The following is a 27,452-nucleotide window of genomic DNA, read 5'->3' on the forward strand; positions in this document are numbered from 1 at the left end:
TGCTGGCAAGGATGTGGAGCAACAGGAACTCTCATTCATTGCTGGTGGAAATGCAAAATAGTACAGCTCATTCTGGAAGACAGTTTGGTGGATTCTTTCTTTTTTTTAAATAATTTTTATTTTTGGCTGCATTGGGTCTTTGTTGCTATGCTTGGGCTTTTCTCTAGTTGTGGCAAGCGGGGGCTACTCTTTGTTGTGGTGCACGGACTTCTCGTTGCGGTGGCTTCTCTTGTTGCGGATCATTGGCTCTAGGTGAGCAGGCTTCAGTAGTTGTGGCTCGCGGGCCCTAGAGCGCAGGCTCAGTAGTTGTGGCACAGAGGCTTAGTTGCTCTGCGGCATGTGGGATCTTCCTGGACCAGGGCTCGAACCTGTGTCCCCTGCATTGGCAGGTGCCTCCAGGGAAGTCCCAGTTTGGCAGTTTCTTACAAAACTAAACATAATCTTACAGTGTGACCCAGCAATTACAGTTCTTGGTATTCACCCAAAGGAGTTTAAAAAAATGTCCACACGAAAACCAAAACATGAATGATTATAGCAGCTTTATTCATAATTGACAAAACTTGGATGCAACCAACATGTCTTCAGTAGGTTAATGGAGGGACTTCCCTGGTGGTCCAGTGGTTAAGACTCTGTGCTTCCACCGCAGGGGGCACGGGTTCAATCCCTGGGTGGGGAACTAAGATCCCGTGTGCTGCGCGGTATGGCCAAAAATAGGTAACTTAATAATAGGTGAATGGATAAATTGTGGAACATATAGACAATGAAATATTCTTTAGCATTAAGAAGAAATGAGCCATCCAGCCACGAAAAGGAATGGAGGAAACTTAAAATGCTTACTACTAAGTGAAAGAAGCCAATCTGAAAGGGCTACATACTGTATGATCTCAACTATATGACATTCTGGAAAATGCAGAACTAGAGACAGTGAAAAGATCAGTATTTGCCAGGGGTTCGGGGGCAGGGAGAGGGATGAATAGAAGCAGAGGATTTTTAGGGCAGTGCAGCTATTCTGTATGATACTGTAATGGTGGATACTTAACATAATTGTACAACACAGAATGATTCGTAATGTAAACCATGGAATTTAGTTAATAATAATGTATCAGTATTGCTTCATCAATTTTAATAAATGTACCCCACCGATGGAAACTGTTTATAATGAAGGAAACCGTGTGTATGTGTGGAGGGGGTGTATAAGAACTCTATATTTCCTTCTCGATTTTTCTGAAAACCAAAAACTGCTCTAAAGTCTATTAATAAAAACACTTATCTACTTAAAACAATAAAAAGGTGGGTAGTGCGCAATTATGTACGCGAGCGCGCGTGTGTGCATTTTCACATCAAGCATTAAATGGGGCCAGAAAGGTTGCACCGAAACTGCTATCATTTAGATTGAAAGGTGAGCAAGATAATCACAGTCCTTTAACTTCGGGAGGTTGGGAAACTGTAAATTCCTGTACAGTTTGAATTTCTACAATGAAGATAAAATTGGCAAAACAATGAACGTGTTTCCACTCTTAAATATCTGCCTGGGGTTTAGTGAAGAGTTCACGGAGGAGAGTGTACCTTTAAACGTGCATTCTCAGTGATGGACGACTGCCCCCGCCGACCCCCGGAATCGCAGGAGTCTGGGTCCGCGGGGCCCCGGAGGCCGCTCCTCCTCGGGGTCGGGACGCGCTCCACCTCCCCGCGACCAAACACCTGCTCCGCCCGCCCCGCCGGGACCGCCCAGCTCCCGCGCGACACCTCGCGCGGCCCCGACCGGAAGCCGTGGGGCGGGTTCAGACGGCGCCCCGCCCCTGAAGGCGACCAATCAGCGCGCGGGGCTCATTAATAGTGACCACGCCGGCCCCGCCTCCGCCTCTCGCGGGGCCACCGCCCGCGCAGACCCAGAGCGCGGCCGCGGACGAAGATGGCGACCGCCATGTACTTGGAGCACTACCTGGACAGTAAGCGCCCCCCGCGCCCCCTAGGCCCACCGCCCTGGCCGGGCCGCCCCCACCGCGCGCCCCCCCCCCCCCCCCCAGTTGGCCCCCCCCTGCCGCTTCAAGGGCAGAAGGAGTAGCCTCCTACGTGTGTGAGGAGTGGAAACCTACCTCTTCCTGAGCCTGTCCTACCAGGTTGCCAGAAGCCCTCCTAGAATCAGTGTGCCATGTGATACGGTGGGGACAGGCAAGGGCTGGCCTGCCTTCCATGCCTGTAACCCTACACTACCAAAGCCTCCACAGGCTGCATGTATTTCCTGAAGTTGGTAGAAATGGGGGAGGATTGTGGGGCAGGATGGCGTTTGGCCTTGATGAACTCCAGGAGGCCAGGGCAGCTCAAGGCCAAGAGGAGAATCCTGTAGAGACCTGGCTGGGTTCCCTGGCTCCAACTCTATCTTTAGACTCTGGGTCACCCTCTGTGGCCCTTCAGTATTCCTTCTCCCATTCTTACACAGTAATAGAATTTTTACTTGGGCACATGGCTGCCTAGCCAAAGACTACATTTCCCAGACTCTCTTGCAGCTAGGTGTGGCTACATGACTAATTTCTGGCCAATGAGATATGAGCAGAAGATCCTGATGCAACATCCGGGTCATGCCTTTAAAAGAAGGGTGCAAATGTGATGGCAGGAGCTGGAGCATCCATTTTGGACCATATGAAGCTATATGTTGATGGTAGCAGAGCAGCAAGGTAGAAGACGCCTGACTTTCCACCACCACTGAGCTGCCATGTTAACTCTATATCATCTACTCGGACTTTTACATGAGAGAGAAATAAAATTGTTTCTTGTTTAAGCCACTATATTTTGGGGTCTCTCTTTTTTAATAGCAGCCTAACATGTGTCCTAACTAAAGTAACTCCTCAGAGAAGTCTTACATGAGCTACTCCCAGCCTAGGCATCCCCAACACTTTTCAGATGAGAAACCCATGATCCAAGGTCACATTTACAGTTAATTTATAATGGAGCTGAGGCTTGGAGCCAAGTTCCAGCATTGGCCTGGATGAAGCCCAAGGTTCTTTACATTTCTGACATTCTAGGATTCTCTGAGACCACCAAGGGGTATAGCAGGCACTGGGGAACTCTGGCTTACTGGAGACTTTTACACTCAATCTTATCTGATACAATGGTCCTTCCCACCCTCCACCTCTCCAGCCATACTGATCTTTAGTTTCTCTAACCAGCCATGCTCCATCTTAACCCGCCGTCACGGCCGCGCCAATTCCAGGTGCGTCACGGCGGGGCGGGGGCCGGCGGGTGCTGGGCGGGGTCAGCGCGGCTCGGCTCCACCCTCCCAGGCTCAGCCTCGCCCACTTTCTCCATAGGCCCCACTCTCTCCTCCCTAGGACCCGTCTTTCTTGGCTGGGCCCCGCCCCTCATTCGCTAGGCCTCGCCAACTTCGTCGTCGGCCCCGCCCTCTCCGCCCTGGCCCCGCCCTCTATGTCTAGGCCCCGCCCCCGAGTCCCGTCCCGCCCATTCCCGGACCCGCCCCCACCGCGGTGACCCCCTAAGGTGGTCGAGTCTCAGTCCCCTGGGACTCTGGGCCGGGTTTGGGGGGCCCAGGGCCTGAGGGTTCTGGGTTCTGTGCCTGCGTGTGCTGTGACCCGGGAGTCCGCTTCCAAGCCTCAGTTCGTGCATCTGCAAGGCATGATGGCGCAGGGGGTCTCTGAGAGCACCTGTCTTTGCGCAGGGGGTTGGGGGCGGTACTTAGACGTGTGGGTAGGGTGTTCAAGGCAGTGGTCATCACAGTGGGCCAACGTCCCGAGGCGTCCCACAGGTTGCACCCTCTGGAGGACTCCTGAGCAGGTGGTTATTTGCCGCATTTCACAGCGGGGGTGATGCTGCGTCAGAGGCTAAGTAGCTTGTCCAGGTCGCTCACTGGAGAGTGGCGATCCCACGTTTGAGCTCTGCGGTCCGACTCCAGTCTGGCCCTGGCGGGGGCATAGCCTGGGGATGCGGGCTGGTGGGGATTTTGCCTGGTAGCTCTGGAGCCCTGTGCTGCACTGGGGATTTTCACTCATCTGGGCCTGGGCGCCCAGACCCCCACCCGAGGTTGCTGAGAGTAGGGAGTGAACCCCGGCTCCGGGGAAGGCAGTGGGGATCCAGCCCTCCCCAAGGGGGTCTCCCAGGCATGGCCCAACCTGAGCACAGCGTCCTGGGCCAGAGAGCACTGTGGAGGGAGGGGCTTCCCCACCATCGTCACTGGAGAGACCTACACCCAGGTGCCTGTTCTGGGTGCTGTGGCTTGCCCTCCCCTGACCCGGTGCCTGCCCAGGGGGCCCCAGGAGGAGGGTCTGAGGAACACGATTCCTGTCCTGTGAGGGACACCCATGTGAAGGCTTGTGGACGGAGGCCCCTGCTCACTCCCTGAGCACCTGCTGTGTGCCAAGAAAGCAGACATGATCCCTGTTTTCCTGGAACTGGCTCTCAAATGGGAGAGATAGAGTTTTTAAAAGTTCACAGAAGTTTAAAGGTCACGAAGGAGCCCAGCAGGTCTGAGAGTGCAGGGGTGGCACTGTCTTGAGAGCCCTGGTAGGACAGCAGGGGAGCCCACGGGGAGGCCATGGGTGGGTCTTTGCCGCTCTCTGCGTGAGCTGGGAAGCACTGGGGCTTACGCAGCAGCTTTGTACAATCAGAGCTCTTGGAGCGGTCATCTGTGGAGGGGGCCCGTCCTGGCTGCGGGCAGGTGGGGAGCTTGGCCTGGACCAGAAGCCTGGCCGTGCGGACAGGAGAGCAGTGTGGGGCAGGGTCCTTACCTCTGCTGTCCCGCACGGTCTGTTTGATTTTAAATAAACTCAAGTAAAATGAGAAGTTCAGTCCCTCAGTTGTACTGGCCCCATTTCAGGTGCTCAGTAGCCCCGTGTGGCCAGTGCGTGCTGTGTGGGGAAGCTGTCTTGGCATAAAGTTCTACCGCACAGTCCTGGTGGGCACCGCCCCATGCCCTGAGTTCAGAGTAGAGCGGGAGGAGAGGGGTTGGGCTTGTTCTCTGGCGGGGCGTCTGCAGGGGGGGAGTGGCCTGGGGTCTGCGGTAGGGGAGTCGCACAGGCATCTTCCTCCCTCTGCCCTCTGTTCGCCTCTAGCTTCTCGAGTTCTGACAAGTTCTGAAGCACGTCAGCCGATCACCAGTGTGAAATGGGGGAGGCCTGGAGTCCCCACTGCCTTCAGTGTTGGGCTCGTGTTCCTGAAAAAAGATACCTTGATTCTTCTTCTCTCCAAACCCTAACAGAAACAGAAGCCAGAGTTGGGCTTATTGTTTGTAGCCCTGAAGTATGAAGCTTGGAAGGCGGGGTTTTGTCCTGCTGTTGAGAAGCATGTGTCTGTGTTTCAGGTATCGAGAACCTACCCTGTGAGCTTCAGAGGAACTTCCAGCTGATGCGAGAGCTGGACCAGAGGACAGAAGGTGGGTTCAGACCGTTCAGAACAGCCAGGGTATGGGGAGCAGCTCCCCAAGTCCAGGAGCGGAGCACTGGGATCCTGGGGATGGCGCACTGGTCTTCCAGGGACCTGGGGCAGTGGGGCTGCTGTCCAGCCTGGGCCGCAGGTGTTGGGTAGTGTGTCAGAGAGAGGGCTGAGTCTTTTTTTTTTAATTTATTTTTGGCTGCGTTGGGTCTTCGTTGCTGTGCACGGGCTTCTCTCTAGTTATGGAGAGCAGGGGCTGCTCTTCGTTGCGGTGCGCGGGCTTCTCATTGCGGTGGCTTCTCTTGTTGTGGAGCACGGGCTCTAGGCACACGGGCTTCAGTAGTTGTGGCTTGCAGGCTCTAGAGCGCAGGCTTAGTAGTTGTGGCACATGGGCTCTGTTGCTCCATGGCGTGTGGGATCTTCCTGGACCAGGGCTCAAACCCCTGTCCCCTGCACTGGCAGGTGGATTCCTCACCACTGCACCACGAGGGAAGCCCCTAGTGCTGAGTCTTTAAAGTAAACTTAGTCCCTTGTGTCTGACCTGTCCCTGACACGTCTCCATGTCACATCTTTATAATCGTCATCCCCTCCTGCAGTCAAAATATTTGTTAACCTTTTCTTTCCTTTAAAAGATTTTCTGTTTTCAAACTATGTGTACCTATTTTAAACAGTTAGTCCTTTTAGATCTTTTGGTATTTAACTCCCTATTTCTAAACAGTTCATTTTTGCTGCTATTTCTTTATTTCCTTTTGGCTTTAGACTTTATCTATTCAGTTATTACAAAAAGTGAAGATTTACATCTCCAGTTGTGCCCTGCTTGGTTCATGCGCACACAGCTCCCTCCCCCCGTCTCCTGGGTGTAATGGACTAGAATTTGAACTGTGGTGATGCTGTGCTGTCCAGTGATGCTGTTTCTTTCCTGGGCTGCTGTGTCGGTAGTTTACCATATGCTATGCTCACATGCCCTATTTGGAGTAACTGTCTTTTTCTTGGAGTTCTTAATTGCTTTGCTTGTTGGTTTTGTTTTCCTCGTTTTTAGTGTGCCTGCGGCACCAGGTTACCTGCCAGTCCTGTGTGTGCTCTCCATGGAGACCCCTCTCCTGGAGCCTCTGTCCTGCGGTCGCGTCCGGGCTGACAGTCTCCGGGCCTGCCGCGCACGCCTTGCCCTAGGTCTCCCTCGGCTCTCCCTTTGCTCGTCTTCGGCACACAGAGCCCCGTGTCTCCTAGGCTGTAGACATACTACTTCTCGATTCGCCCGTTTGCTTCAGAGGAGCCTTTTCTCTGGGAGCTTTTCCAGAAAGAAATTCAGGGCAGGGTAAATTTCTTATACCGTCGCATGTCTGAAAATGCAGCAGTGAATGGTTTGGCTGGGTATAGAATTCTAGATTGACAGGCATTTCCCCCAGAATGTGGCAGGCGTTGCTGCATTGTCTCCTAGCTTCTGTGTTGCTGTTGAGAAGTCTGATGTCATTTGGGTTTCTCATCCTCTGAACATGCGATCTTTTTTTCCCTTTCCTGTTTAGAAGCTTTTAGGCTTTTCTCTTTATCCCTGAGGTTTTACATTTCATGGTGATGTGCTTGGGTATGGGCACTTTTTCACTCATTGTGCTGGGCATGTGTTTTGCAAGTTTGGAATAGCTGTGGTTTTTCACTAAGGAACAGCTTCCTGACTAGTGAATGCAGGCATTTCTTTTATGGTGAGATAAAGCATTTGTATTCAGAAATAAGCATAAACATTTGTAGATTGCTTAGCAAACAGCACCCGGAGAACCTCTCTGCAGATGGAGAAATGGAGCCTCTAGTGCCTGGGGGCCTGTGTGATCCTCATGAGCAGGCCCCTGTTCCCCAAGGCGTACACCCTGAGTTTTCACCTGCAAGAATGGTTTTCTCACCTCTAAACCAAAGAGTTAAGAGTGGTGTCTGTCTTTGCCTTTAACATCAATGGAATCATACAGTGTGTTTTCCTTTGTGTCTTGCTTTTCTCGCTCAGTGCCACCTTTTGTGGGATTAACCGATGTTGTTTGTTTTTTTTTGTTGCTGGGTAGCATTCTGTTGTGTGAACGGACCACAGCTTATTTATCTGTTTTACTGTAGATTGGGCGTTTGGGTTGTTTTCTGTTATCTGCAGTTATGAATGTTTTCCCATGTGTACCCTGGCCTCTAAATCTTTAGGGTTTGTACCCGAGAGTAGCCTGCCGGGTCATAGGTAAGGTGAGCACGTCATTTATTATTCAAACAATAATAAATGGACTCTTCAAACTTGAGAGTCCAAGAGGGCACCATGAACCCTTGCTGGGGCAGCGTCATATGTTGGGACTGTCGTGGGTGCACTGCCCTGGTCGGGGTGTCTGCTTATCTCCCTGATCCAAAGTGTTTGGGAAGGCTGTGCCCGCCACCTGTGGCCAGTTTGGGCCAGCCACTTTGCTGGCACTTGTCGTTGCCAGGCTTTATTGGTTGCCAGTCTGGTGAGCATGTCCTGGCTTTTCGCCCATTACTCTATCAGACAAGAAAGCTGAGATAGACATCCTGGCTGCAGAGTATATCTCCACGGTGAAGACTCTGTCTCCGGGTCAGCGTGTGGAGCACCTGCAGAGGATCCAGAGCGCCTACAGCAAGTGCAGGGAGTACAGCGACGACAAGGTGCAGCTGGCCATGCAGACCTACGAGATGGTGAGGGGCGGGGCGGGGGCGGGGGTGGGGCCTCCCCCCCCTCGGAAGCGCTCCTTGCTTTCACGCAGCAAGGGGGAGGCTGCTCAGAAACAGGGCGTCGAGGTGGAGGCCGGGCTTCGATAGACCCATGCCGCTAGAGAAAGTGCACGTTGGAGGAGTCCTCATCCTGGGACCATTTCTGTGGTCTTGTGTCCTGTGCCCGTTTTGCTTGTTCATTTATATGTACTTTTAGTGCTTGTTTTTGTCAGCTTTAGGTAAAGTCCTAGAATTGGTTTTGTCCAATTTCCTTTCACTTCCGCTTCTCATGGGGTTTGCAAGGTGGCACAAAGCCGTTCTGCGACGCACGTGAGGTCGTTTAGTGAGGCTCCCGTCCTTGCCTCCCCCAATAAAACAGTGATTTTTTTAATTAATTTATTTTTTTTTGCGGTACGCGGGCCTCTCACTGCCGTGGCCTCTCCTGTTGCGGAGCACAGGCGCTGGATGCGCAGGCTCAGCGGCCATGGCTCACGGGCCCAGCCGCTCCACGGCATGTGGGATCTTCCTGGACCGGGGCACGAACCAGTGTCCCCTGCATCGGCAGGCGGACTCTCAACCACTGCACCACCAGGGAAGCCCTAAACAGTGATTCTTTAAAAGCCTGAAATCAGCTGTGTTTGAGAAAGAATCCTCTAGGAGGAGACCTTAATGCTTATGTTTGGGACTTTGATGCTCCAAAGTGCTAAATCCTTTGAGTAATCAGCCTGTCTTCCAAGGAGTTAGGTGTGATCAACGTCCTTAAGACAGTCCGTTTTCTCTCTGACGTGTAATGAAGCTTAGGACTGTGGTTCATTTCCAGTCGGGGGCCTTGATGGATGGTGTTGGACGGCTGTCAGCAGCCAGCTTGTGCTGTATCTCGTGACGTCCTTTTAGCTACAGGAGCATCCCCTCTGTCACGGGCAGTTGTTCTGTGCGGTCCTTCCTTCCAGCTCCGTCCTGAACTCCATCTTCAAATGTCATTTTCTGTTGACGAACCTATAGCTCTTCACATTTTACGTCAGGATCTAGTATCCAAGGTCCTCAGCCCTTTACTTCATTGCATCTTATGGCTCTGTTTCTCATTGTTGCCTGCCTTCAAGGTTTTTTCCCTGAGTAGGATTTATTCTGTTGATGGGGAACAGAATGTGGGGAAAAAAGACCCTTGCATCAAGTTGGAAATAGCAGGCCTTGTTTAAGGGCCAGACAGTGCTTTCTGCTTGACGTCAGGAGCATTTGTGACCCTGAGGCGTTTTGCTCTGAGTTTCGAACGGAATGTGTGAGCATCCTTCTGTGTAGGTGGATAAGCACATCCGGAGGCTTGATGCGGACCTGGCTCGCTTCGAGGCGGACCTGAAGGACAAGATGGAGGGCAGCGACTTCGAAAGCTCTGGAGGACGGGGGCTAAAAAGCAAGTCTGCTCATTTTTCTTCATTTTGTTATTGTTAACTATGGAGTTTTGAAGAATTTTGCCTGATAAGTGTATTAGGAACATTATGGTAAATATCATATTGGGGTAGATCTTGTCCTGCTTCAGTGAAATCTGTGAACAGAGTTGTGGTCTTTATTGTTTCAGAAGGTCGAGGTCAGAAGGAAAAGAGGGGCTCCCGGGGTCGTGGCAGGAGGACCTCCGAAGAAGACACCCCAAAGAGGAAGAAGCATAAGGGAGGGTGAGGCGCTTTTTTCTCTCTTTCACTGCACAGCACCATTGGTGTTTGCTCTGGACGGAGACACCGCTGACCGCTGAGGAAGTGCTCGCCTGTGCCAGGTGTGCTGCGGCTCTCCCTGCGTTGCCCGTGTCGGGTCAGTTGGTCCTCACGGCAACGTGAGGGAGCAGTGTGGGCAGTCGTGGAGACTGAGGCTTCAGAGCTCCTGGGTGTGCGCCAGGCGGTCTGACTCCAGAACCCATTCTCTTAGCCACTGCGTACCCTGCCTCTTAAGAGACACGGTGATGTTTGGTGCGGTTCAAGCTAAGCCACTTCCTAGTAGTTGAATACACATCTGTTGATCATTTTATATATAAATACGTGTTTTAGATGCATTCATTTTTAAATTGTGTGACTGTATTTATTAAATATCCACGTCATTTAGCTTGAACTCCAGGATATTTCATACAAAGCACTCTCTCACTTGCTCCCCTACCTGCCAAGATGGCTTCGTGGACTATGAACGTGATGCTTCACCCTCCAAGATGGTGTAACATTGCTTCACAGGAGATGCTGAAATGCCAAGTGGCTTCTGTGGAGATGATTCTGACAGTTATGGGGAGAGCTCAGAAGAGTTAGTTTTCGACAAAAGAAAAGTTTTGGTTCTTAAACCTGGTGTTTAAACTTTTATCTTTAAAAAAAACAAACCCAAATAGTGTCTTTGTATTGTAAAGTAATGCACAGATGCAGAAGACCACACAACAAACGTGTGGCTTAACGAATTACTGTAAGAGTCACCTCCTTGTAGTCATTGCCTGGCCGGTGACTAACGCCCCCTGGGGGGCCCTTCCCTGTGCCCTGTCAGAATCACCACTTCCTCAGCCCCAGACACACACGACCCACACAGACAGGGTGTTCACTCCCATTCTTTCTTTGTAGTTTTGTCCCTGACACAGTGCACTCCTGGACCCTATAGTTTAGTCTTGTTGCTTTTTTTTTTAAGCTTTTAGATTAACTTCATTAAGGAATAATTTACATAACAATAAGATGTGCTCATTTTAAGTATACAGTTTGATGCTGTATTCAACTTCTTTAAAGTTATAGAACTAGTCAGCCTCTCTATTTCTTCTTGAGTCAGTTTTGGTAATCTACACCTTTCAAGGAATTTGTTGTTTCATATAAGTTGTCACATTTATTGACATCAAGTTATTCATAATATTACTTTATTATTTTTCTGATGTTGTAGGTTCTGTGCTGATGCTCACTCTTTTAGACCTGAAATTGATGATTTATGTCTTCTCTCATTTTGCCTTGATCTTTTCAGAAAACTAGCTTTTGGTTTCATCGATTTTTTTTCTCTACTGTTTGTCTTCTATTGCACTTATTTCTGCTAATATCCTTTATTCTTTCTGTCCTCCTACTTAGCCTGGATTTACTTTGCTTTTCTTTTTCCAGCTTTTTATGCTAGAAGTAGCTTAGTATGATTTTCGTGCTTCCCTTCTTTTCTAATGTAAATGTTTAAAGCTATAAACTTTCTTCCAATTACTGTTTTAGCTGCGTCACACAAATTTTGATGTGTTATGTTCTTATTTTTATTCCATTCAGAATATTCAAAATTTTCTTTTGTGATTTTTCTTTGACCCGTAGCTTATGTAGAAGTGTGTTTCTCAGCTTCCAGGTCGTTTGAGGTTTTCCAGGGAACTTTCTGACTTCAGTTTCTAATCTAATTTTGCTGTGATCAGAGAACTTCTGTAATTGAGATTATCTGAAAGTGATTAAGTTTTGGGTTATGGTTTATGGTCTGTTTTTCTGAGTGTTCCATATATACTTGAAAGCAATGTGCATCTTACTGTTGTTGGGTAGATGTCAATTATATAACTTGGTTGACAGCACTGTTCAAGTTTGATGTATCCTGACAGATACTCTGTTTACTTGTATAAATTACTGAGAGAAGAGTGTTGAGATCACCAACTCTAGACATGGATTTATCTATTTCTCCTCCTGCTCTGTGAGTTTCTGCTTCATATATTTTGAAGCTCTGTTATTTGGAGGTACATACACATTTAGGTTTTTTAAAAATAATTGACTCCTTTATCATTATTTATTTTGTTGTCCTTCATAATATTCTTTGTTTTGAAGTCTGTTTTGTCTAATATTACTATAGTCATTCCAGGTGTCTTACAGTGAGTTTTTACATGGTGTGGTTTTTCCCTTTTTCATTCTTTTACTTTCACCACATGTGTGTTTTTGTATTTAGAGTGAGTTTCTTGAAAGTAGCAAATAATTGAGTGTTGCTTTTTTATCTAGTCTGAAAATGTCCTTCTTTTCGTTGCACTATTTAGACTATTCAGATTTAATGTAATTAGTGATGCGGTTGGATTTAAATGGACTCTCTTGCCATTAGTGTCTCCTTGTCCCATCTGTCCTTTTCCTGTCTTCTTTTGGATTAATCGTGTATTTTTTCAGTATTCCATTTTTTTTAAGTGGGGTCAGTGGTATCTCAAAGAAGTCTTAGTTTTCATTTTATTTATTTATTTATTTTTTGTTTTTCGTTTGTTTGTTTTTTGGCTGCGCAGCATGACTTGTGGGATCTTAGTTCCCTGATCTAACCAGGTCCCTGACAGTGAAAGTGCTCTGTCCTAACCACTGGACCACCAGGGAATTTCTTCAGTATTCCATTTTAAGGACTATTCAAGTGTGTATACTCTGTTTCATTAGCTTACCATAAAGAATTTCAAATAATATTGTACTATTTCATGTTTAATGTAAGAGCCTACAGGAGTTTTCTTTTGTTTTCTGCCTCCTGTCCTTTGTGCTGTTATCAAAAATTTTACTTCTACGTATGACATAAGTCTCTGAATCTATTGTTGTTATTGTTTTAGGTCTAAGTCATGGCTTGTCTTAAACATTTTAAAATATGAGAAAAAGTTTTATAGTTAGTCCATATATTTACCATTTCTAATGCCCTTCACTATATGTAGATGCAGATTTCCATCTGGTATCATTTCTTTTCTGCCTGAAGAACTTTCTTTAACATTTTTTTTTTTTTTTTTTTTTTTTGCAGTACACGGGTCTCTCACTGCTGTGGCCTCTCCCTTTGTGGAGCACAGGCTCCGGACACGCAGGCTCAGCAGCCATGGCTCACGGGCCCAGCCGCTCCGCGGCATGTGGGATCTTCCCAGACCGGGGCACAAACCCGTGTCCCCTGCATCGGCAGGTGGACTCTCAACCACTGCGCCACCGGTGAAGCCCTCTTTAACATTTTTGACAGTGCAAGTTTGCTGATGGTGATGAATTTTCTGTTTTTGTTTCTTTGAAAATATCTTTATTTCACTTCCATCTTTGAAGGATATTCTTGTTGGATATAATGTTTTAGGTTGACTTCATTTTTTCTTTCATCACTAAAGATGTCCTGTTGTTTTCCATCTTGCATTGATTCTGATGAGAAATTAGTGGTAATTCTTATGTTTGTTCTTCTGTATATAAGTGGCTTTATTTATTTTTGCTGCTTCTGAGGTTTCCATGTAGCAACTTGATTTTTAAAAAAATTTATTTGTTTTATTTATTTATTTTTGGCTGTGTTGGGTCTTCATTGCTGCATGGAGGCTTTCTCTAGTTGTGGTGAGTGGGGGCTGCTCTTCGTTGCGGTGCGCAGCTTCTTACTGTGGTGGCTTCCCTTGTTGAGCATGGGCACTAGGTGCACGGGCTTCAGTAGTTGCAGCACACAGGCTCAGTAGTTGTGGCTCGCAGGCTCTGGAGCGCAGGCTCAGTAGTTGTGGCACAGGGCTTAGTTGCTTTGCGGCATGTGGGATCTTCCTGGACCAGGGCTCGAACCCATGTCCCCTGCATTGGCAGGCAGATTCTCAACCACTGCTCCACCAGGGAAGTCCACAGCAACTTGATTTTTAACAACTTAATTATGATGTGTCCTCGTGTGTGTTTTTTGTGTATTTTCTGTTTGGAGCTCATTGAGCTTCTGGGAACTGTTAGTTTATAGTTTGCATCAAATTTGTAATTTTTCAGCCAGTTTTTCAAATTTTTTTTTCTGCTCTCTTTTGTCCTTTTTATGGGACTCCAATCATATATGTATGTTAGCTTGATATTTTCCTACAGGTCACTGAGGCTCTGCTTATTATTTTGTCAGAAATTTTCTTTCTACACTTCCATTTGGATAGTTTATCTTCAAGTCTTTTCTTCCTTGTTGTCTAATTTAATCTTAATCTCCTTTAGTGAATCTTTGATTTAAGAAATTTTCTTATCAGGAAATTCTGTTTCTTTTTTTCTATACTTGCCATTTCTGTTATTACACATATATTTTCCTTTATATCTTTGAATATATCATTTTACAACAGCTTTTTAAAAAGCTTTCTCTTCTTATTCTGTCATTTCCAGGTCTGTTTGGTTTTTTTTTGTTGTTTTAAAGCCGCTTTATTAAGGTATGACTGATATACAAAGAACAGTATATATTTAATGCATACATTTTGATGAGTTTGGCAGGTCTGTTTCTCTTGACTGCTTTTTCTCTGGTTGTAAATCACATTTTCCTCCTCCACATGTGTAGTAATTTTTTTTTTTTAATTAATTTATTTTTGGCTGCATTGGGTCTTCGTTGCTGCACACGGGCTTTCTCTGGTTGCGGCGAGCAGGGGCTACTCTTTGTTGTGGTGCATGGGCTTCTCATTGTGGTGGCTTCTCTTGTTGCGGAGCATGGGCTCTAGGCACACGAGCTTCAGTAGTTGTGGTGCGCAGGCTCAGTAGTTGTGGCGCATGGGCTTAGTTGCTCTGCAGCATGTGGCATCTTCCCGGACCAGGGCTTGAAGCCGTGTTCCCTGCATTGGCAGGCAGATTCTTAACCACTGTACCACCGGGGAAGTCCATCTAGCATTTTTTTAAAAACTTATTTATTTATTTTATTTTATTTTTGGCTGCGTTGGGTCTTTGTTGCTGCGCGTGGGCTTTCTCTAGTTGCTGCGAGCGGGGGCCACTCTTTGTTGTGGTACGTGGGCTTCTCATTGCGGTGGCTTCTCTTGTTGCAGAGCATAGGCACTAGGCATGCGGGCTTCAGTAGTTGTGGCTCGCAGGTTCTAGAGCGCAGGCTCAGTAATTGTGGCGCATGCACTTAGTTGCTTCGCGGCATGTGGGATCTTCCCGGACCAGGGCTCAAATCCGTGTCCCCTGCATTGGCAGGAGATTCTTAACAACTGCAATACCAGGGAAGCCCCCATCTAGTAAGTTTTGGCTCGTTGTTAAGACAGTGTCACTGTTATGTGGTTGAATATCAGGATTTTGTTGTCTTCGTTTAATGGGTGTTGAATTTTAAAAATTCATTTAAATTTGTCACTAGTTTAGTCACCTGTGGAGCAGCTTGATCCTCTGTAGGCACATTTTTAACGTTGGTTAAAAAAAAACCTTTTTCTTAATATGCCAGATAGTAAATATTTTAGGCTTGTAGGCCATATTGTCTCTGTTGTGATCACTCAACTCTGCTGTTTAATATTGAAAGCATCCACAGAAAATATGTAGATGAATGATGTGACTGTGTTTCATTAACACTTTATTTGTAGAAAAGGCAGCCAACTGCAGGCTGTATTTTGCCAACCCCTAGGTTAGAGTAGCCTTTACTCTAGGGTTGGTTAAACCCTCCTCCTAAGGTGTGACCCTTCTGTGTTCTCCTCTGAATGTATTTGGTGTTTGACGAGGTCTCTCCATGCTGGCTGGTTGGAACTTGAATGTTGCCCAGGCTGCGTGTGAGCTCTGGGAATTGTTCAGCTCACGGGTCCCTGGTATTCTCTGCCTGGCCTTGTGGATTGTCACTCTGTGCACAGGCAGCTTAATCTTTAGCTAAAAACTCAAATGGATCTGTTTGCAGATTTCCGGAGTGCACTTTCTCTAGCTTCCTCCTTTCCAGCACCCTGCCCTCAAGTTCCAGGAGCCTCACTCTCCCTGAGCTTTGGTTTTTCCCTCCTTCTAGACACGCAGGCTTTTGCTCCTCTCTAAGGACTGGCGTGTGGCAAGTGCCTCCAGGCAGAAAGCTGAGAAGGTCATAGGTCTCACCTGGCTTGTTTACCTTCTCAGGATCACTATCCTGTGCTGCCTTCCGTGTAGTGTCTGGTAACTCCTACTTCAGGTATCTTGTCCAGTTTTCTACTTGTTCATAGTAGGAGGGCAGTTCAGTACCTGTTATTTCGTCAGGGTCTTTTTTTAGGTAAAGTTTCTTTAATGCGTAAGTTTTTCTCCATCCCTTTCTTTTCTTCATGATTTTCCTTCTTGAAGGACCTGCGCTGTTTGGCTTGTAGCATTCTCCAGAGTCTGGATGTTGCTGATGAGATGTGAACCCTCGTGAGAGCTTCTTTGTTGAGCATTTAGATAGTGCGTCTCCTTGTTTGCTCTGCAGGGTGATCCTGGGGAATGCATTGACCTGTGTGTGTTCTTACTGAAGCCAATTTTGTAGATCTGGCAGGACACTTAATGCTGGGCCGTGAGACCTGTGTCAGAGGTGATTGAAAGCATCTGCCTTATGGGGGATGTTTGTTGACTGTGTGAGAACAGTTAGGCTGTGTCCGTTGCAGATGGATGAGGCCATAAACGTTACAGGTGACCCTTGAACAATGTGGGGCTGGGGCCACCAGCCCTCCATGCAGTTGGAAGTCCGTGTACTCACTGAAGAAAACCTGTGTGTAAGTGGGCTCATGCACTCCAAGCCCGCCTTGGTCAAGGGCCCACTGTAAGTCCGCATATACTGTAGTCTTCATTCTGGAGCACCCATTTGATTCCTTTTTTACGGATTTTAGTTCCTTTTTGAAAAGTCTCCATATTTGCATCCCTCTTATTTACGTTTTCTTCATAATGTGTGTTTAAAGCCCTTCTCTGCTAATTTTAACATCTGGGTCGTCTCTGCATCTGCTTCTGTCTGCCCACTTTCCTCTGGTTACCACTCCTGCTTTTCCACGTCATGTACTTGTCTCCTTGTCTGGCCCTGGAGGCACGTGGAGAGGGCAGTTCCTGTGCTCCCCCAAAATGGCTTGCCCTTCTTTGGTCCAGGCAGACGGAGCAGGCTTGGGGCGGGGTGGCGAAGGTGGCAGGGGGCCTCCCGGCTCCTGACGGAGAAGCCAGAGTGTCTGTTTTGCTGCCGCAGTGGCTGTCTGTGGGCGGTGCTTGGCTTTCCTTCCTGCAGAGGCCTGGAGGAGGAGGCTGGCTGCTCAGAGACCAGGGATGTCACTCTGCAGCCTCTGCATGGCCCCAGGGTCAGTAAGTGGACTGTAGGGTCATGGCCGTGTGTGCAGGGTCCTGCAGAGTCGGTGTGGTCCCCAGTGGGCCTCCGGGCCTCGGCTGAGCATGGGAGATGGATGGCCTGCTCCCTCGGCTGCTGCCTCTTCCTCAGCCTTAGGGCATCTTGCCTGTGTCACTCCACAGCTGTCCAGTGTCTTTGAAGTATGACCTTACTGTCTGTCGGGTTTGTCTTCCACCTCGTGGTGGCAGCAGTGTTCCGCGCCTTTCTGCTCCTTCCTGCTTAGGGCTCGGAGGCATGCTGGCCTCCTCTGGGGACGAGCAGGTGTTCTCCTGTGTCCCTTCCTCTCCATGAGCCCCCGTGGAGGGACAAGACCCTGGCTCCCTGGTGCAGTGGGAGCCTCCCCGACGGGTGCATGCCTGGCCGTGGCTCAGACCTCGGGGATGACCCGGGTGTCTCACCCCGTCTCTGCGGATGCGCTGGAGCCGGCCGGGTCCGCAGCTTTCCCCTCACTGACGGGGCTGGCGTGTGTGTCGCTGGCTGCTGTTCGTAGCGCTGGCCACAGCAGTGGCAGGTGAGAAGGGGTAGTCAGGGGTGGCAACGTTGGCAGAGCCCTCGGTAAGTCAGGCTGGACCCAGCGCTTCCACGTGAACCGTTTCCTCTCCATGGCCACGCTGGGCGGCGGTGCCGTGACTGCCCCAGTTTACAGACAGAGGTGGCCGGGGTGCTGAGGCCCGCCCTGAAGGCCCACTCTGCTGTGTGACCGGGGGCGCCCTGTCCCCGGGGGCCGTTGGGGCAGGACAGGGCCGGGGCAGTGTCTGGAGAGGACAGGACACCCACAGGCCGGGTGCGGGCCAGTGTCCCCCGTCTGCCGGCGCTGTGGCTTCACGGCCTGCCTTGGGGTGATGCTGCGGTTCCAGGGTCAGAGGCAGGTACTGTCGCCCTGCGGGGCCAGGCAGCGGGGCCACCTGAATGGCGAGCGCCAGACCTCGGGTGCGTCCTTGCCGTCTGTACGGACCGTGAGCCAGGCAGGATCTGCATGCGGATGCGGGGGCCGTTCCTCCTGAGGATGAGTAGCCGTGCCTGTTGAGGGGCGTGTCCTGAAGCAGCTGGGACGCACGTAGGGGGCGAAGCGTGTGGGGCTTCCTGGGGTGGCTGGTGAAGGGTGCCCACCACGTCCCGGGGTCCGGAGCAAGGGGCAGCACTGCTGCCTGAGGGGTCGCCCTGGCCTGCCCCAGGGATGGGCTCGGCCAGCAAGAAGGGCCCTCGTGGGCTCGGCCCCCGTGACCTCCCGGCCGCTTCCCTCCACCCTCCCATCCCGGAGCCCCCTCCAGGTCAGACTGGAGGGGCGGTGGTGCGGGGTCCCGGGCCTGCTTTCTGGCTGGGGGTGTCCTCGCTGGGGGGTCCCCACAAGCCCTGCAGCCTCTCCTACTGCCACACACCCGGCCAGTGCCCTTGAACCCGGGGTGATGGGCGCAGGTTGCGCGGCAGCTGGAACTGTGCAGCATGGTCGAGCTTCAAGCAGAACGCACGGAGCAGACGAGGCGAGGTCTGTGCCGGAGGCGGAGAGGCCTGAGTCTGCTGGTGGGTGGCTGCTGCGGGGGTTTGCACTGATTCCCCGGGGGGCGCCTGGGAGGGAGGCCCCTGGCGGCAGGACAGGACCCTGCGGGCAGTGACACAGCGGCCCAGCCCGAAGGCCTGCTCAACTGCCTGAAGCAGTTTGAAAGCACAGGGGCCGGGACACGTTTCCTTGACGTTCCCAGAGACGGAGAGCAGAGACCACACAGAGGGAGGGCCCTGGGTGGCAGCTGCACGGGCACCGAGCATACTTGTGTCAGGGACGGTGTGCGGCCGGGGCGCCTCGCTGGGCCGGGAGGCAGGTTGCAAAGGCACAGCGTGTTTCTAGACTCTGGTGCACAGGGAGCACGTGTTTCTAGACTCTGGTGCAATCCCTTTGGGGACCAGATTTTCTTCGTTTCACCCCGGTCAGTATATTCAGATCGCCCGGCGGCCGCCATGTCTTAGCTTTCCCTTTGCCGTGTTCCTCGTGTGACTTGCTGTGTTTGGTTAGCAAGTACACATTTGAATCTGCGCCTGTACTTTTTATTTTGGGGGTGGGGGTGGGGGTGGGGGGGAGGGTTTTCTTTCTGTACTGGTGGGAACGAACTGTCTGTCTACACCAGCCTGAGCTCACGGTTTTTGTTTTAAATAACGAAACACATGAGAGTCGATTCCACGAGCCCTTCCCTGTGTGCGCTGCAGAGCCGCAGGCAGCAGATCGGAGGGCGGTGTGGACAGTGCAGGGGTCTGGCTGGGCTGTGGGTGGAGCCCAGAGGGCAGCTGGGGAGTGCAGGGCGACAGGCCACTTCCCTGGCGTGGGCAGGTGAGGGCGGCCCTGCTGACAGTGGGCAGCTGGGTGGGTGGTGGTGGGCTCCTGGGGGTTAGGGCCAGGGCAGGGAGACGGGGGCAGGGGCCTGTGGCTCTTGCGGTGAGGTGGTGGCCCTTCTTGTGGGGAAGGTGCAGAGCGAGCTGGTGGAGCCAGGGCTGCTCAGACACCTGGGCTGCCTGGATGGGCTCAGGTGGCTTCTCGGATGTTGCCAGGTGTCCACTGGTGGTGGTGGCGTGTGCCTGCCCCAGCTGGGGAGAGGCCGCGGGAGGCTGGAGGGGCTGACCCAGGCTTGGGGAGGAGCTCGGGGAGCAGGCCCCGTCGGGCGGGGGGCCGGGGCCGGGCACAGTTCCTGTCCCCGGCGGGACTGGTCTGGACGCTGAGTGGCGAGCGCCTCCCCCCGACACCCTCCCACGCCTTCGTGCACGGCCTTGTCTGGCGCCATCCGGGGAAGCTCGTCCCCCTACCCCCCCACTCACCGCTGTCGTTTCCCCTCAGGTCCGAGTTCACCGATACCATCCTGTCGGTGCATCCCTCTGATGTGCTGGACATGCCCGTGGACCCGAACGAGCCCACCTACTGCCTGTGCCACCAGGTGTCCTACGGGGAGATGATCGGCTGTGACAACCCGGACGTGAGTCGGGCCTCGCTGGGGCCTGGGGCGGCGCCCTCAGGGCGGGTGGCGCCCGGGTGGCGCCCGGAGCGCGGGGCTGACCACCTTCTCCTTCGCCTTGCAGTGCCCCATCGAGTGGTTTCACTTCGCCTGTGTGGACCTGACCACGAAGCCCAAAGGAAAATGGTCAGTATGGGCGCCGGCTTTCCTGGAGAACTGGGTGAGCGGCTGGGCCGGGGGCCTGCCTGCCGCCACTGGTCGTGGTCCCCGGGGCCGAGCTGCAGGGGACACCCACCCGCCTCATGCGGGGTCGCAGCTTTTATTACATTTGCATGATGTAGGGACCCGTGAGCAACATGGGTTTGAACCGCTTAGATGCGGATATTTTTCAGTGGTCAGTACTGCCGTGCTCCGTGATTCCCCGTGGGTTGGATCTGCGGCGTGGAGGGACCGCGGGTATGGACGGCCAGCTATAAGTTACATGTGACTTTCAACTGAGCAAAGAGTGGGCGCTTCAACCCCTGCCTTGATCGAGGGTGACCTGCACTTCCTGTTCCCCCAAACCACGGCCATTCTGACTGTTGAGTGAGGCAGAGATGATTACAGATGCAAACAGAGAATGAGGAGTTCTTCCCCTGGGAGCTTTGACGAAAGACGAAGAACGTTAACCAGCTCTTGGCCGGGTGCAGGCCAGGCACCCTCAGTGCCGCGGGCTTTCCGTTCCATCGAGAAGACGTGCCGTGGGTCATGGCGCCATCTATTCTGTCCTGTGTTCAGTGGGCGGCAGCAGCTTTAGTGTGCATAGAAATCTGGTTTTGCTGACCTGCGCTGAAGCGAAGTCCCGGGAACAGGAGGCGGGGAGGGCGATTTGAGTTTGACTGGGACGTGGTGGGTTCGAGTTGTTTGTGGGACTTCTGGGTGGAAGAGTCGAGTAGGCACTGGAAAATCATTTCCTTCTGGGAGGAGAGGGTCTGCCCACCACTTGCTGGGAACAGGGCGGGACGCGCAGAGCCGGCTGGGAAGCCATGGCTCCGCAGCCCCAGCCCGCCGCTGTCTAACTCCCGGCTTCCCTGGGCTCCCTTGGGAGATGGCAGAGAGCAGGCTGCTTCCCGCCTAGGTCTGGGACCTGAGCCCGTGTCTGGGAGTCTGCACACCGTGCTCGCTGGTGCAGCATTGCCCTCCACCCCAGGGCCTGGCAGGGCCAGGCTCACTCGCTGGCCTGGACAAGGTGCTGGTGGCCAGGGCCGGGGCAGCTGCATCACACGGGATCAGCTGCCTCCCTTCTGTTACGGGGCTGCCAGGGCCCAGGAGGGACCCAGAGCAGCCCCCTGTGTCTCTGGCTCTGGAACCTGCTCACCCAGGGCCACCAGGGCCCGCTCAGCCCCGTGGGGTGGGCAGGGCTCTGCTCCTCTGCCAGGTTAAGGGGCCCTGCCCGACTGCCCGCCTCCAGTTTGGTCCCAGTGGCGCTGTCATCGTGCAGGGAGGACCCGTGAGTTTGATCCAGAGGAATGCCCATGTGTAAGCACCATGCTGCTCGCCGACCCGAATCTTATCCACCAACTTTAGAACAGACATGCTGGATGGAATGGCCCGCGTGGGGGCTTTTCCCCGATGGGAAGGCTGTGCTCTCTACGTTTGTGGGTCTCTGTCCTGGTGCCATTTCAGCAGCGTCCAGCCATCCTGGAGACGGGGTCTGGCCGCCCACGTGCAAAGGGCCCCTCACTGTGCCTTTCTCATCACAGGTTCTGTCCACGGTGTGTTCAGGAAAGGAGGAAGAAGAAATAAGGAAGAGGCAGACGCCCGGGGACCCGAAGAGCACGTTAATACATCCCTTCATTCACGTCGCAATATTTTATCTTCATTTTAAAACAACCTTGTTTCCAATGATATTTAATAACTCAATGGCCAGTTGTAATTCTGGGTATTTCCTAAAACAAACAAGAAGCCGCCTGAGCCCTGTTGCCCAGAGGAGTGCCCCTAGGGGACTTACCGCAGTGACTCCATTCTCATGACTTTTCGTACAGACCCCTGGCCCCAAGCATGGCGGTCACAGTGAGTGGCCCCAGGACTTCGAGGGGTGTGTGTGCCTGGTACACTGCCATCACTTTGCAGCTGGAGGTGTGAGCCCTGGTCATCTGTCTGTGTTTTCCCCGGGGCTGCTCCCCGAGAGCCCGGCACCACTGCAGGCGCCTCTGACCCTCAACTGAGAGCGGTGCATATGGAGCCTGGTGATGAGCCTGGGAGGGACCGGCTCTCCCCGGGGCGGGCAGGGGTCTCAGCTTCGCTGTGCACTGCCTTTTCGTCTGGACTCCCACTTCCCTCCATGAGGGGTTTTCTTTCTGGAGTAAACGACTCTCCATTAGTGAACGATAAGAGACGGCCCAGCAGACGGGCTGATGTTTTGTTTCCCTGGGAATTCCTGGCGTTTTTACTGTGAAGATGAATTATCGTGGTAGCATGAAGATAGTGGTTTGTGTGAATATGGAGTGAGTCCAAGCCGCTAGGGGCTGATTTGAAACCTGTTCATTTGCACAGCAGATGAGCAGCTTAGATTCGAGGAGACAATTATGTGATGTGATTTGTGAATTTCTTGTGCCACAATAGCAGTTCTGGATGAAGCTAGGAAACTAGAGTGTCCTTTCTCTTTAAACAGCTTTCACCAAACCGACTTTGAACTGTCTCTTTGGTAATAGCTGAGGGAGCTTGCGTACCTTTGGTGTGTTGATTCCGTGGGTCATGATGGTCCAGAAAGCGTGACTTCTGCAGGTGTCCTAGGACTTGAGAGCCTCCGGCGCGCATTTACGGAGGGGAAACCTGCTTCTGTGTTCAGGCCAGAAGTCCGTGAGACAGACTTGGGGCTGATATTCCCAATTTCGAAGAACCTTGTTTTCTTTATAAGGAAGGCCGTCTGGAATGATACACCCGCTTCCTCCTGAGGCCTTGTTACTATAGATGCTCCTCCTATTTTCTAACATTCACCAAGGAGAGGAAAGAAAGCAGAAGGGAACCTGTGAGGCTGTGTCCTAGACGGGGCCACTCCCTGCAGAGTTAGTTAATATTCAGCAGTTGAAAGCGGGGTCTGGCTGGGGTCTGCGTCTGAGCTTCCCAGTGGGGCTTCGCCTACGCCCCATGTCCGACTCTGTCCTTTCTGGAGGGAGCTGACAGAGTGGCACTTGATCCCAGATGACCGTGGGCAGGGCGGTTGAGCACGTGTGGCCTGTCCAGTCTCGGGCCGGGGGTGGGGTAGGGGGTCGGCCACTGCTGCGGCTTGTCCCTGGAGGATCCCGGAGCCACATGGCTTTCTAGACCCGATGCCCTTCTGCTGCCCCAGAGAAGAGGGGGGCCGTGTCCGGACGAGTGCTGTCAGCACCCTCAGTCTCAGCATTGGCTGGAAACCCAGGGGCGTTGGTATTTAACAACTTAGGTTTTTGTTAACACAGGTGTTTAAGGATTGTGGGGAATAAATGTGGAAAAAAAAATTTTCTTCACTCTTTTACCAGTTTTTGTGGAGAAGATAGGTAAGTACAGTAAGCTTGTGGTGATTCTTTAGAAGCTAATTTAATATTTGCACTTCATCTGTGAACACTTCACACCCGCTGTTATCGCGGGAAAGTGATGGTGTTTGTGGATGTGGGTTGCTGGCTGATTCAGTTGGGATTCTCACCTGGTTTCCTGAGGCCACGGTTGTTTCCCAGGAAGGATGACCGACTTCTCTGTCTTAAGCTTTTGTTTAAAGTCCGATGGTACCATCCTGCTTGTCACAGTGTAACATCCCACGTGTGGACCTTTTTTTTTTTTTTTAAAGTTTCTGTGCTTATACGTTTCTAGTGTTTACTTTTTGCTGGTTACAATAATATCACCAAAATAATATGCACGTAGCTTAGGAGAAAACAGAAAACATGAGCAGAGTAGAAAGAGTCCCCAGAGCAGTTTGGCCTCCCCGAACACCAGTGCTGCCTGTGACAGAAGACACTTGGTGGCCATGTGGTCGGGAAAGTCCTGGCCCGAGGGGTCGGCTGGAGCCCATGCCGCTCGTGGTGTCGTCTGAGGCCCACCGCCTTCATCGGGATGCTCACCGGGCTCCGGGGCTGATGCTGGAGGCTGCTCTGGAGTCCTGCCCGACCCTTGCCTAGGTGGAGGCTGCCCTGGGCCCTCGCAGCATTTCTGAGCGAGTGAGAGTGCCGGCCCTCTGTGGCCGTGGGGCTTACTTGTGAGGGAAGAGGTTTCTCGTGCAGAGGAGAAACAGAGTCGTTCCCTTGTTTCCAGTGCTGTCTTATCTGTCGGCAGTTGGAGAAACATCCTCTCGTTTTCCTGCAGGAGAACACGTGCTGCACCAATAAAAGCAGGTGTTAAACTGAGCCACCTGCCCCTGTGGCCAAGCTCGTGGGGCTCATGGCTGGGACGCATACACCGAGGCCTGTGTGACTGTCCCCACTGGAGGCTGGGCCCCCGAGCAGGTGGACGTGAACCTGGTGCTGGCAGGGCCACGTGAGCCGGGTGGCTTCCCATCTGCCCAGGGCAGCAGACGCCGGACGCAGCCCCAGGCAGCAGTGACGGGGTGGGTGTGAGGGAGTTGCAGGGGTGTGTGGGGACAGTGGCCGGCTGTGTGTCAGTCCTGCCTCCTGACCCGTCGCTGGCAGCCCTTGGTGAGGACCGCTTCGAGCAATAACGCTGTCTGAAGAGCAGCTTCCCCGTATGGCCCCAGCCAGGGCCTGCCCTGGTGCGGGGCTGGGACACTTGTCACGGCGTAGAAGGTTTCAGGCTTTCCTCCAGTTTCAGTGAACAGTGGTTGGTCTTCATTACCTGTGTCGAGAGGAATTTTAAAATGGGACATCTAAGAAAAGTGTTCTCGTTCAGGAGAGCTGTGAAGTTCCTTCCTAGTGTGTATTTGTGGTGTTCATCATACCACATCTCATCCAAAATGATGCAGCTTTAACATGAATGTTACATTGTATTTTCAAGGAATTACTATTGATGTTCTCTTTGTAAAGGAAAGATAATATTGTAAATCTTTTTATTAAATAATGTAAAGATGTATATCTGTATTTTTGGATCATGTTATAGATTATGGATATATTGTTTAATGAATAAAGTATTTTTTGGAACAAACATTTGAGAATGCATCCTTTCGGGAAACGATAAAACTTCATCGTGTCCGGAGATGAGAAGTACGTCCTGTGTGGCATTTTGAAGGGGACGTGCAGTGGACCAGAGCGGGTGTGTCACTGCCACGGGCCTGGGCGGGACCCCCGGCCGCACCCTGGTGGACAGCCTTAGGCCTCAGCTGTGTCGTGGCGTCACAAGTTGGTCCCCAAGCTCACAAGAAAGATAAGTGGTTAGAGTGCTGTGGGCTGCTTTCTAGAGGCTTAAGGCGCTTCCTTTGGCACAGAAGTTTCACCCTCTAGGCCTGCTTGGGCGCCAAGGCCCTGTGGGAACTAAGCAACTCTTAGGATGTTCCCCTGAGAAGTGCTAACAGTCAGGGGCCAGAAACCCAACCTGGTCACAGTGGGTTGGGAGAGCATAGCCAGGCAACCATTTTCCAGATGAAGCCTGGTTCACAGACTTGGGTCCTTGGCTGGAGGGGAGGCTTCGGCTCTGGAGGAAGGCCTGTGACTTTCCTCTCCCTGCACCATCTTGCCCCACGCACACCAGGGCTGCCTGCCTGGGAAAAGGAGGCACCAGCTCTTTGTTTTGGGGGTGGGGTGCTAATCTGCACTGTTGCTGATTTCCAGAGGTCCAGGATGCCATTGGTCTGGTCCAAGTGAGGGCCCACGGCAATCAGGTGGTTAGGTAACGTTTGTCTGGATGGGTCCACAGGCCCCTCTGTGGTTATCTTCCCAGTGCCTGAGTGTGTCATTGAAACAGACATAATGGCTGGCAGGATGGCCACGTTGACCTGTGGAGCGAGGGTCGTCATGGTAGGAAGTGCCAGGTGGAAGGCCTGTAGTGTCCTCTCCCTGCAAGGGCATAATCCAAAGGCAGGATGTCTCCTTGCCGGGAAGGTCAGGGGTGATGTTCCTACCGCGCCCCATTAACTTACCTGTGAAGAGGTGGGCGGGTCTTGAGGAGTATGGTTTACTGAAGAGGTGGGTGAGACCCCCGCTGCAGCTGCTGTTCCTGATAGGGCATGGTTACCAGAGCAGAACGTACACTCTTGGCAGGTGGCAGGTAGTTGTTGATCTGGCAAGTGCCAATATGCAGGGACCACCGGAATCTTTGTTCTGTTGATACTTGGCCGAGCTGGCAGCACACCGTCACGGCCCTGCCTTGGGCCATGTACACACACTCGCTCTCTGCAGTCCCCGGGCCACGGATGGTCATCCTAGCATCCCACAGAGCATCCCTCCTGTCTGCCTCACCAAGAGCTCTGGAACTGATGAGCCAGACACGTACTGGAGATGCCTTGGTAGGACACGTGGGGGCCAGAGGGTGGGAAGAGAACTCTACTCTGGGTACTAGGGACTGTGTTAGTCAGCAAAGTAGAAACCCCTGTTAGTTATTGTAACAATTTAATTGCGGGTATTCCAGGGCTGAAAGAGCCAAAGGGAGCACTGAGGTAATAGTCATTGGAGGAAGCAGCTGCCATCCCTAAGTCGGCGAGGTGCGGGGGCAGGGTAGGGGGAGGAAGTTGGAGTCTGGATTTGGCTGCTTGGAGGAGGGGCCTGATTAGGATTCAGAGCTCGGAAGAGGGCGGCCACCTAGAGCAGGTGTTACTTGGGTGGCCCCGGGCCTCAGGAGCCCCGGGAAGGGGTGCCCCATGGAGCTGGGGCACCCCTGAGGGAACGTGATGCGGCTGGGAACTGGCATCCGTGCTACTGGGGTGAGGAACATCCCGCAGCCCGGAAGCTTCCCCCCTCCCTTTGTCCCCCTTAGGTGGATGCACTGGAGCTGCAGACGGCAGCCCAGCACCGGGCAGGTGCAAACCTGAAGGGGCGGGAGGAGGCAGCAGGCCGGAGAGGCTTCTTCCCTCCTGGTGTGGTTCAGGCCTTCCTGCAGCTGGGTCACCAATCCAGCCCAGCTCCTCTGAGGCCCCATCACTAAAGAATGCTTGGGCAGGCAGCTTCTCGAGCTCCTCGGGTTCGCCCTGCCTGCAGTGCGTACCTGACCTGCAGAGATGTCTGCCCTTCTGCCAGAGAGGGGGCCAGGGCGTCCCTGGGGCAGAGGAGTGGGGGGTGAGCCAGAGTCCCCTGGGGACCGCCCGTAGGACGAAGGAGTGAGCGGTTACGCTCTCACCCGGGGCCAGTCCTCGTGGAAGGGGTGGGAGGGTGCGCTGGGACCCCCGCCAGCCGGTGCCAACGCGGGTCAAGGCCAGCTGACCCCACGTGGAAGCTGGATCAAGCCGCGAACCAGGGCGCAGGTGGCTGGAGGCATCAGGGGCGGGGCCCCGGGCCCCGCCCCGGGCCCCGCCCCTGATGCCTCCAGCCACCTGCGCCCTGGTTCGCGGCTTGATCCAGCTTCCACGTGGGGTCAGCTGGCCTTGACCCGCGTTGGCACCGGCTGGCGGGGGGTCCACGG

General features: G+C 52.4%; 1 protein-coding gene across 1 annotated transcript; it reads left to right on the top strand.

Moving 5' to 3' along the window:
- The first annotated feature begins 1,891 nt into the window (after positions 1-1,891).
- ING5 (inhibitor of growth family member 5) lies at positions 1,892-21,839 on the top strand. The gene is made up of 8 exons (XM_007469964.1): positions 1,892-1,949; positions 5,312-5,383; positions 7,886-8,052; positions 9,364-9,475; positions 9,641-9,734; positions 19,823-19,958; positions 20,062-20,123; positions 21,680-21,839. The coding sequence occupies exons 1-8, from the start codon at positions 1,913-1,915 to the stop codon at positions 21,720-21,722; spliced, it is 723 nt and encodes a 240-aa protein (XP_007470026.1). The 5' UTR covers positions 1,892-1,912; the 3' UTR covers positions 21,723-21,839.
- Positions 21,840-27,452: the final 5,613 nt, after the last annotated feature.

Source organism: Lipotes vexillifer, unplaced genomic scaffold, assembly GCF_000442215.2.
Source record: "Lipotes vexillifer unplaced genomic scaffold, Lipotes_vexillifer_v1.1 scaffold988, whole genome shotgun sequence".
Lineage (NCBI taxonomy): Eukaryota > Metazoa > Chordata > Mammalia > Artiodactyla > Lipotidae > Lipotes > Lipotes vexillifer.